General features: G+C 37.5%; 1 protein-coding gene across 2 annotated transcripts in view; it reads left to right on the top strand.

Moving 5' to 3' along the window:
• Positions 1-11,751, top strand: part of LOC136243596 (uncharacterized) — a 53,930-nt gene that overhangs the window by 31,408 nt on the left and 10,771 nt on the right. Inside the window, exons 2-3 of one of the 2 annotated variants that reach the window (XM_066035137.1) lie at positions 3,907-4,127; positions 9,196-9,417. In XM_066035137.1, coding sequence (XP_065891209.1) covers positions 3,908-4,127; positions 9,196-9,417 — 442 coding nt within the window. In that variant the 5' untranslated portion in view covers position 3,907. Of the gene's footprint in view, positions 1-3,879; positions 4,128-9,195; positions 9,418-11,751 lie in introns of both variants that reach the window. The other variant, XM_066035138.1, reaches the window with a different exon arrangement.

The following is an 11,751-nucleotide window of genomic DNA, read 5'->3' as shown; positions in this document are numbered from 1 at the left end:
CAATTAGATTACACCACGATATTGTTTTGTGCCAAGGATGATGTAATAATTGTTACAGTCACCTCTGTGAGCAGACTAAGATGAAAATTGTACTGGTAGTGTCTTGGTGATGTATTTGAAACATTGCTGAATGTCCTCCTCGACAATTCCGCTGTTTCACAAATCCATAATGAACCATAATCATTCTTATACCAATGCTTTTAAGAGCTTTGTACTAGGGAAACAAAGATCCTAAGGCCGTGGTGTTGTTAAGTTTTTGAAAAAGTAATCTTTAGCTTAGATTCAGTTCTTTATTACACTAAGAATTTGAATAATTGGTGTTTGTTTTTTCACAGTCTGCGAAGTGATCTGATTGGCTCTACGAACATTCTGGCAGTGGTCATGGAATGTGTGCAACAGTGACCAGATGGTTTATTTGTTGCCTCCATACAAACAGTCTGGCACGTGAGACTATTAGAGAGGCAGTCTTCTGTACAAGTGGCCACCAAGACAGGTGCACTGTGGCAAAGCCTGCATTAGATATGTGGCATTTCATAGTCCGAAATCTCACCACAGTTTACTCGGGCAATGTTGTGGTAACCACTAAACCACTGGAATGCTGGGTTATTTTTGTCATATGCTTGGCTACTATATAGTAGAACTAAAATGGATAATCTGAAAAATATATATCCTATACGGATAATGACTTCATTACTTTCTTCATCAGGAGCTTATAAGGATGGAAAGCAAAAATTCTTACACTTTGGGCTGACAGCCAACCCCATCTGTGATCCTATAACCTACCTCAGGAGCAGTACCTTTGGTGCTCTAACAGATTGGTCGCCCCTTTGCTACCAGCACTCACTGTCTCATATGCTGTCACACACTAAATCCATCACTGTAGCCAGTTAGAACAGCTGCATTGCAAATGCTTCATACCAATTGCTTAAGGTGGCAAAATGCAGCCACCTCCTTAATAAGCTAGTTCACAAAATTTTGTCCCTACAATAATGACCAGTTTTCACTGTACTATTATTGAAGGATTATCAAGATACTGTGATATACATACGCTACAAAATCATCTCCATACAACCTCCAAATATTGCAGTAAAAATTTCACCTTGGTCCAATGTCTAATAATTATATACTGACTCCACTGTACAAAATACATGTTATTATGGTATGCGCTAATTACACTTTTACAATTAACTTAAGTTTTACAACACAAATACATGTATGGTTAAACTCACCAATTGTGTCTCAGTGACACTAAATCTCTTAACGCGAAAAGACAACCTTTGGGTGATGAGACAACAGCCTTAAATTGTTAGATTCTTGTAAAGTTCATGGGCATATTCTGGTGCGCTTATTTATTTATAATATAAATTTTAAAGGTGTTTATTTTACAATAGAACATAATTACGCACCCCTCTTGTCTCTGGACATACAGTGAGTACTCGCCATTTCTCTTTCATTTCATTTCACAAGAGCTCATACTGATATGGGCAGGGGTGTGGCTTCTCCACTTAAATTAGTCCAATGCTTGAAATAGATTGAGATACTCTAATAGAGCAGTCACATTTCTACAAGTGCTGTATTTTTATATTGTAAAGCCTGTAAGTAGCTAGTAATTTAAACCATACAATCCAATGCTAGGCAAAAGTTGTAACTATGCTGTAACTTTGATTGCTGTATTAGAGCTGTTTTGTGACTGCTCTATTAGAGTATCTTGATGCAGTGCAAGATGAAAGGTAAAGTGTTAGCTACTAAGGGTTTACTAGTTAAAATGGGTGCAGTTGCATGCCACTAAAATTACAGTTGTATTTTAATATTCTGTCACTGTAATCTAAATTAAAAGGGTTTCTGTCAAAACCATGGAAACCCACCTACTGTTTTCAACAATGAGAGCATGCTTATTCTAACAAAAGGGTTTGAAATCCCACCCAAAACAGCTTATAGCTCTAAAAAAAAGTACATGTCCAAGTAAAGCAGAGTTAACTGTGACAAAAATTAATGATATCATAGTGCAGCCATGGTGAGGTATGCAAGTTGTAAAATTAATATTAAATTAATCTGATAATACAATATTATTGTTAAAGAGAACTATATATTGATGCTGCTAATTTTTAAGTGTGTGAGCATCTTCATAAATGCCACACAAATTTGATTCTCAATAAAGCAACATGTATAGATTCTCTGATAGCAATAAGTAGTTTGAGTTTGGCCGCCTGTCCTTTGTTCATAGCAAGACAGGCGGCCAAACTCAAACTATTTATTGCTATCAGAGAATCTACAAGTACACAGAAAAATTTGGAATTTTCAACTAGAGTAGGGACCATAGCACATCAATAAAAGGTACTAAAACAAGCTGGAGTAGTGCATGATATTAAATCACAGTAAAACTGTTATATCCCTACTGTGCATTTCCATTATGGTATCTTGAGCACAGTAGGGATATAACACTCTTATTGTTTTACTGTGATTTAATATCATGCACTACTACCAGCTCGTTTCAGTACCTTTTATCGATGTGCTATGGTCCCTACTCTAGTTGAAAATTCCACTTTTTCTGTGTACTTGTTTGTTAACTTTTTTTGTAAATAATTATTATGACTGGTGAACCCATGCGTACTGCATCTGCATGCCCTAATTATCGTTTGAAAAGTAAAGTATCCATTATGCTTCGTTGTAAGCTATGTTCAACCCATTACACAACATTTTGAATCAAGAACTGTTCAAAAAGCACCTCTACAATCCATGCCATAGATCGTATATTCTTCCATGCATATCGAAAAAAATGGTGCCACGTACTCCAGTTATATCAGTTATCATCTGAAAGGTGAAGTATCCATTATGCTTTGTTGTCGGCTATGTTCAACCTGTTACACAGCAGTACGAATCAAGAACTGTTTGAAAAGCACTCTGCAATACTATGAAAAATACGGACAATTTCCGTTACAAAGGGAAGCCATCATGTGTTATCGCCAAATCAACACTTTTCACTGTCAGCTAAGATGAATGGGACACAGAGGAGGACACTGGTAAGTCCATGAAGAATACATTGTATGTACTGCGGTATTCCAAAAGGCACCTGTCGGGCCGAAGCGACATTGAACAGTGAAAAAATCAAGCCCGTAGCCTTAGCCGTTATCGAGTTGCGCTAGTCTGAAGGCATCAGGCAGTCAGTCAGTCAGTCACTAGAAAATTCTGTTAAATAAATTATTTTTAAAATTCAGTAGCAACTTGTTGAAAGCGTTTCGAGTCGATCTGAAAGCTTGTTTCGGCTTAGTTTTACCTAACTAACACTTCCTCATTGTCATCAGGGGAAATTGAGGCTGTTTTTTGGATGATACTTTTTCATGGGCCATGCCTACTCCTTTGTGGTCCCTACTATACAGTAACTGTCATACTGTATGATACATGTTGCTTTATTGAGAATCAAATTTGTGTGGCATTTATGAAGATGCTCACACACTTAAAAACTAGCAGCATCACATTGTAGTTCTCTTTAACAGTTTAACAATAATATTGTATTATCTATATTGTGTTATCTGATTAATATTAATTTTACAACTTGCATACCTCACCATGGCCGCACTATGATATCATTATTTTTTGTCATAGTTAACTCTGCTTTACTTGGATGCGCACTTTTTTTACAGTTTTTGGATGGGATTTGAGTTTATGTTTATCTGAAAGTATTAAACAGTGTAGGTTAGTCTGTAGAAACTTCTTTGTTGTAGCAAAATAGAAGTAAGTTTGGATCATTCTAAGACCATGTTAGGGTTTGATCGATTCCTGAAATGCTGTTTTCTTCATGTGACTTTTAGTTACCATCACAATCCTTGCTACAAAGTAAATAACTGTACTACAATATTAACCCACAATGTATTTATGTAGAAATCTACTTTTTATTTGGAAATACAGTATGCAAATATTTGTCAAAACACTGACTGGAAGGACCATCACTTTGGAGGTGCAGGGCTCTGACACAATAGAACTTGTAAAGGCCAAAATTCAAGACAAAGAAGGTATACTATCTGATCAACAGAGACTGATCTTTGCAGGAAAACAATTGGAAGATGATCATACTTTATCTGAATATAATGTTGCTAAGGAATCAACACTTCATTTGGTGTTAAAAAATGGTAAGAATGTTGTTTGGTAGCAGTACTGATACAAGCATGTACAAAACTTGGGTGAAATGAGACATGATAATCGGATGGCTGCAGGTTCGAGGCTACCTAGGTCCAGTCATGGATTTTTTCTCCTTTCTCCAACTTTTCAAACACATCTTAAGTAGCTAAAGTCTTTGAGCAGGCTGTAGGACCAGGTGTCCTACAGACCTTCAGCACTTGTGCTGTAAAGCGTTATTAAAAAAAAAAAATGATATGCTATGACTATGTATATAGTACGTTCACGTTGAGCTGAATCCTCAAAAACATTTAATAACTCATGGATGCAATTACACATGATCTTGAAATTTGGCTCATTTGTAGTACTGCTTGATCCGCTAAAACTATTTTGAAATCTTTTTGTTCAAATGTTTGACATAATATTTACGGCCAATCAAAATTTTCACAATACATTTCCTATGGGGAAGCCATATAAGTACAGTGTCCATTACAGCCCTTTCCCGAACTTGTAATGGAGCCAAACCGTACATATCTGTTGTTGACACCTTTGCTGTTACCAATAATCATCTGGTTGGCTGAAATGTCACTTTTAATTTTTAGCTGTTTTTCAGGATTCAGCTCAACGTGAACATACTATAGTAGTGGAACAGACATGATAAAATAGACATGAATTTGTACATACAGTACCTGCTTTATAGTGCAGCACTTGCCATATTGTGTGTGTGTTATGTGCTAAAAGTGCAGAGCCATCTCCACATTAACTAAGCAATGGGAACCAAGCATTAAACATCAGTGCCATTCATGTAACTATGTAGCATGTATGGTGATATCGATGTCACTTTTAAAGAATGTGAGCTGGGTGTAGCTAAGCCTTATATTATCCCATCATGTTTACCACAAAGGTGTAAACAATAATAGAATGTTAGTAATAACTGTCATACAGGCCATACAGGTAATGATACCATTTCAGATTCTACATGACATTTGACTTACTGACTAAAAAAGAAATGAATTTGTACATAATGTAGCATGTAGCATCAGTGTACATTGCCCTACAACACTGGTATGGTACAGGAGTTTCACATGTTATGCATTCAAGTAAGGTGATAGATTGTTGTGACTGATACCTGTGCATTCCTTACATGCCGTTAGTTACACTATTAATTTCTGTATACTTAAAAGCTTTTAGTGGCCAGCACTGAAGGTATGACAGCAACATGCGCTGCAGCCTTTGCATTACCTAACCTAACAAACTGGATATTGAGACTACAATTACTTAACTTAGCTAACAATAAAGTAAAACAAAAATGGGCCAAAGCACTGAAGCAATTAATGCTAGTCTATATAATGTAATAAATATCTTGTCATCACCTCAACACCTTCCTCAAAAAACTGCGTTGATTGCAAGGACAAAAGCACTTGAAAAAAAAGAAGCGATGGTAAGCAGGTGTCCAGTGAGAAGAATAATGGTATGGTATGGCATATATGTGCAGTACATGTAACAGAAAAAAGGTGTAACTGAAAAGGTTTGCCAGAACAGAATTCAAAGTTGTAACAAAAAAGATTGTTGAAACAATAAAACTTGTAACCAAAAAGGTTGTTGAAGCAAAAAAAGACCAAAAAGGTCAGGTAAAAAGAAAAAAAAGAGGCTATGCTACTACTGGGATTCGATCTGGGGACTGAACACCCTCAAGTTGAACGCTCTACCGATTTGACCAAATGTCATCTGTGGTTTGTTTGAGCCTCTAAGTTGTTTATAAAGGAATAGGTGTTTACTTGTGGTTTGCATGCGGTTTACAGAAAGAATTCGAGTGAATTTTTGTCTGCACCCTTGCACTAATCGCGCTGTAAATGACGAACGACGGCAGTTAGAAGCTTCATTTAAAAGCGAGGTAATTCTTAGATGATGAGCGTTTAGTTTGGCACAAAAAAACGTTTCGATACGTGCATCAGCTGGCGAGAAAATCGTTGGACGCCATCAGAATTGTTGACGAACAGACGGCTTTTCAGCTTTATATATATAGATATATATATATATATATAGGCTATAGCTATGATTCCCATGTCTCAGTGTGGAGCTGCCACCACTGCGTTAGGAAGACTATAGCCTCGCATGAGCAGCTGCACGGAATTGTAGCTGCTCATGCAAGGGCATAGTCTTCCTAATACAGTGGTGAGGAAACCACTCAGCAAATTTTCTGAAACCATCTGCATTTCGATAATAAGTTTATTTCTAGTCTCGACCATTAGCCCACCCTTTCTTTATAACAGCTTGGCAATATTAGTTAGGCATACCCAAGCCCATAAATGTCTTCAGAGCAACAGTAAACCCTTCCAACAAATTTCTTTAAAATTAAATTTAACACAATGTTGTGTTGATTGACTGACTGACTAACTAGTGAACTGATGTCTCCAGCCATGTATAACTCAGCAATGGATAAGGCTACGGGCTTGATTTCTTCACTGTTCAGCATTGCTTTATCTGGATCCATACCTTTTCGCCAATCACAGTATGTACAATACACACATCATGGACTTCTCTTTGTCCTCTATTGTGTTGCAGTTCTATTCACTGACAACACAAGGTGTCAGTTCACAAAAGTGTGATATGGCTTCCCTGTGTGTTGAGTGGCTATCATGCTAGTCTCGCATAGACCAGGCCAACTTTTTGTGCGTGGGTTGGAAACCCCCCCCCCCACACACACAAAAGAAAAGTCAGTCCGAGAATACTATCATGCTTATCACCCGTATTTTCCGTAGCAAATGGATTGATTGCAGAGACACTTCCCGTACATTCTTTATTTGTAACACTGTGTAACAGGCAGAACATAGTTGAAATTGAAGTGTAATGGCCACTTAACCTTTTAGCACTTGATTGTTGGGGCCATGTTCAGACACAAAATTAATTTATGGCATACCTGGCACCATTCTTTTGATGTGGTACTGTATAACACTAATATTTTCCAAGGTAAAATTTGACATACCTGATGATTGAGCATTTTGATGAGTAAGAATATTTCACCACTGTTATGAAGAATACTGTAAAGGTAAACTTTGTCAGGGAAAGTTTTGGTAAATTGTGAAGCAAATCACTAAATTTGTCAAAAATTCTCCCAATAGACTATACAGTATGCACGGTTTGACAGTGGCAGATCTCAGGGGAGGTTTCAGGTTTAGACATCTGGGATATTCTTACATAGCCATTAGTGGAGGTCACTCAACAAGTGTGCACAACTAGGGGAGTCTGGGGCATGCCCCCACAGGAAAATTCGCTTTCTGAGATTGAATTAGTAACCCTTTTGAATGAATAAACACTATATGAATTCAGGGGCGTAGCCAGTCAATATTTGATGGTTGGGCATAACATCAACTTAACTACACACACGAGAAACATGCTCACTTTCATGTGAGACATTATCAAAGAAAATATGAAAAGTGAATGCACACAAGACCTACAGCTACCTGTGCTATAGTGTAAACAAATGCTGCTTGCATGCATGCAAACATTTACTAGCTATATGCTATTCTATTAAACTTGTAGGGTAGACATCCACTGATGATGGTTGTAGCCAAGCATCACATGACATCAAACTGCTGAACCTACAATGTAAACAGTTCATCACATATTTACTACAATTAACTGGCAGTATAGCTTACAGACCAACTACCACAGCGATATGTAATGCTTTTTCAAGTAAACGCCACATGGCCCCAAATGAAGGCTGGGGGTGCTAATTTATGAACTATAATGAGTCTTATCACAAATATCAGCATGCCAAGAAAGCTTCGTCCTAGACTTATAGCAGCCAATGTACATTTTGCATGAATATGGTGTAAACCACAACTTAGTTATTCAGTACAAATTGTGCATGTGACACTTTATAATGACTTGACCTTTTCTCCATTTCCAGCTCCATTTGCACATGCCATTATTGTTATCTAGAAGAGTACGTTTTCCTGTTTTCTTTCATCAGCAGTAAGTTAGGCTATACGGTACTTTCCTTATCAAAAAAAATATGCTTGACAAGTCCACTGAAATGAAATTTTTTGCTGCCAGCACCCTACTGATGATTATCACTCACTGTGACTTAGAGATACAGTCCCACAGCTATAGTGTACCACACTTTGACTCCATTTTAAATTTCAAATTTAAACCACACCAAGGAGCATGGCATGTGCGTCTACATGAAGTGTAATAGGGACTTCCCAAGGGATTTTCTGCATATTGGATCATGTGATACACCATCTATCTCGATCCCTTCTTCCAAGTCATGGTTCAACAAATAAGGTACATGTTTACGCTTTACAGTATTAAAGTAGGGTTTTTTTGTGTGCTGCTATGAATTCTCGCATGAATCTTAAGTTATTTGTGATGGTTGGGCAAAAGTTTGTGATGGTTGGGCAAATGCCCGCCCATTGGCTATGCCCCTGTATGAATTACTGCATGGTGCTATTTTATTATCCAACTCTAGCAGTAGCAATTCAAAAAGCTGACATTCAGAAGGCAAATCAATCCAACTGAATGTCCCCCACAGGAAAATGATGTTTTAGCCTTATTTTGTGCTGAACTTGTGGAATAAACATTGTAAGTGAAAGTGCTTAGAAGTGAAATTAAAGTGTTTGTCTATGCCTACAGATATAATGGACATTTAATCCTTAATTCGGTTATAGAATAGGGATTAAATGACCATTAGAGGTAGGCAACCTTTTCCTTGTTTCACTACTTTTACTACTTTTTTCTTTTATCCCTAAAATTTATAATTTTTTGTTCTACTGGTATAGGATAATATACATCATAAAACATTTTTTGTATGCACACCATTCTATTGTCATGCTAATCATCTCATTGAATAAGAATAAACTGTGTTTAGTTTAGCGGACAGACATATGGTGTAATAAGTTGTGCTGTAATAAGTTGTGCTGTAATAAGTTGTGCTGTAATAAGTTGTGCTGTAATAAGTTGTGCTGTAATAAGTTGTGCTGTAATAAGTTGTGCTGTAATAAGTTGTGCTGCATGACTTCATGTATATTTTAGGCCACTACAAATATAATATATATGTATTTCTATTTCACATATTAGTGGCAATAATCAAAACACTGACTGGAAAGAGTAGGCGTTTGATTGTAGAACGTTCAGACACAATAGGAAATCTAAAGACCAAAATCCAAGAAATGCTAGGTATATCACCTCATCAACAAAAACTAATTTTTGCAGGAAGGGAATTGCAAGATGACTATAGAGTAACTACCTACAATATTGCTCACCGCTCTGTGATTTATTTGGTACTGCCAGAGAATGGAGGTCAGTAAAGCATACATATAACGACTCTGTCTAGTGATGTTATATAGCCATCACAAAAATGTATTTACACACACACACACACACACACACACACACACACACACACACACACACATACACGCACACAAAGGAAAAATTAAGAATTTTAGGTTCTATTGGGGATCATAGAAAAAAGTGTGGAAACAAGGGAGGTCGTCTACACCAACAGATATACTAGTGGACCTTTAATCCCTGATTCAGTCTATATCCATGACTGAATTAGGGACTAAATGTCCACTAACCTCCCTTGTTTCTCCACTCCCACTTTTTATGTTCAAAGTGAAGAACAGTAGGAGAATCGCTTCTGCAATCAATCCAGTAAAATATGGATGTCCACTTTTATAAATGTAGGGAAGCCACCACGCTGCCATGAATTGACACCTTGGGCTGTTAGCAGGACACAACAGAAGATGAAGGTAAGTCCATGATGCATAGTGCAGTATGCCAAAAGGCACCTGTTGGACTAAAGCAACAAAAAATCAAGCCTGTAGCCTTAGCTGTTATTATACCTAACCAATACTGCCAAGGCACCAGGATGGTATTGTGAAGCTGGTTTTTTGGGTGATATTTTTGGCTAAAATATCCGAACCCCCATGATACCTAATATACAGTACTCTACCAATACAGTACCTATAATATTATGTCTATACCCCACACAGGCGCAAACTATATTAAGTGGTGTTAGATATACCAAGAGTTAATAATAGAGAAGAGAGTATCGAACTCCTGTATAGGCTATCAAAAATGAGTGCATTTGGACCTCTGGCTTCGTTAGCCCACATGTTAAACCTTTTGTTTCGCGGTAGCACAAAGCGGTACGTAAATTTAACTGTTACGTGATCAGTTATCTCTCACCATGGCATGTAGACAGAAGCCTGAACAGCCGGGTAAATTGCCTTGTGGAAAGCCAAAGAAGTCTCAGGGAAAAGAATCAACTGCCAGAACAATGAAGAAGCAAACAACGAAACAAGCGAAGGTGGCCATGCAGGAAGGAACTGCCACGAGTGAAGATCAAGGTGAAAGCTCTGTAACAACTAAGAAACGGATGCGTAAAATTCTCAACAAGAAAGAGAGGGAAAGCTTAGTTAAGCACTTGAGTGAGGTGGATCCATTAATTCTAACAACTGTAACAAACAGCAAACTACGTGACCAATTGTTCTTTTCAGATGCCTTAGTAAACTTAGTTGATACCCTGTTTGCTGATAATCACCAACTCACGGAGGATATTATATTCTGACGAATCATCAGAGAAATTTTGGGGAGTTATACTTGAAATGTAAACAAGAAGTTGACCCATACTTACAATTTCAATTACAATGGCAACAATACTTAGTGCTTTTTTGTTAAGCAGAACTTACCCACTGATTGCCATTAACCTGGAGGAGTCTGCTGAACAGGTAGTAGCAGCCATCAGGATAAAGTGGCTTGATTTTTGTGACCGCAGTGGTATGCCAGTCCCTGAGAGCAACCCAGTGATGATCACAATTTCTTCAGCCGTTTATGACCTGTTGCTGGAGCAGGCTGAAATTTTTCAAAGGAACCTGAGTGATAATGGAGAAAGTGCAAGCACATCCCAACACTTACTAGTAGTCAAAGTGGTGAAGATGTGCACCTTCGAATTGGTGGTGCAGCTATTTGCAAAATGTTACACTTGCATTACCAACAAATAAAGGGGTATATACCACAACACAGAGATAAACTCTCACAGGAAATTACTATTTTACAACAATGATCATGAAAGATAAGACAAACTTACCTCATTACCTCCAGTGCTGGGACAGAGGTTTTATGTATTTCCCTGACGTTAGCTTTGTGCCATTCTTACACACTATACATGAAACAGTCTGAGGTGTTGTGAGCGTAAGCTCACTGGAAGAACACACAATTGAGGTATGTCAGCTCTAGAAAATGTTCATTTTATATGTACGCTTATCCCTTACTGTACTTTTATTACTGTGTTTTTACTTAGACTGCACATGCAGAAGTCAAAAAGAAAACTGACTTGCGTGGTGTCTACAAATCCATCTTGGCTGAACAACTGCCAAACATTGACACCTTCAGTGAAGAAGCCTTAGATAATGTATATGATGTATTTGTTTGCAAGGTATCCAATACAATCATCCAAGAAGTGATATTAGCGGTTAAACAGCATATGGCATCACAGAATGGTTTGGCATCTATAGTTGACGTCAATCTTCGACCAGTGTTTCTAGCAAATCATCCAAAATTATAAATTAAATTAGGCCAAAACTCAAAACAATAGAGTGATTGAAAATGTACGATATTTAATTAATA

Source organism: Dysidea avara, chromosome 13 (assembly GCF_963678975.1).
Source record: "Dysidea avara chromosome 13, odDysAvar1.4, whole genome shotgun sequence".
Classification (NCBI taxonomy): Eukaryota; Metazoa; Porifera; class Demospongiae; order Dictyoceratida; family Dysideidae; genus Dysidea; species Dysidea avara.
Note: the sequence above shows the minus strand (reverse complement) of the source record. Positions and strands in the feature narration are given on the sequence as shown.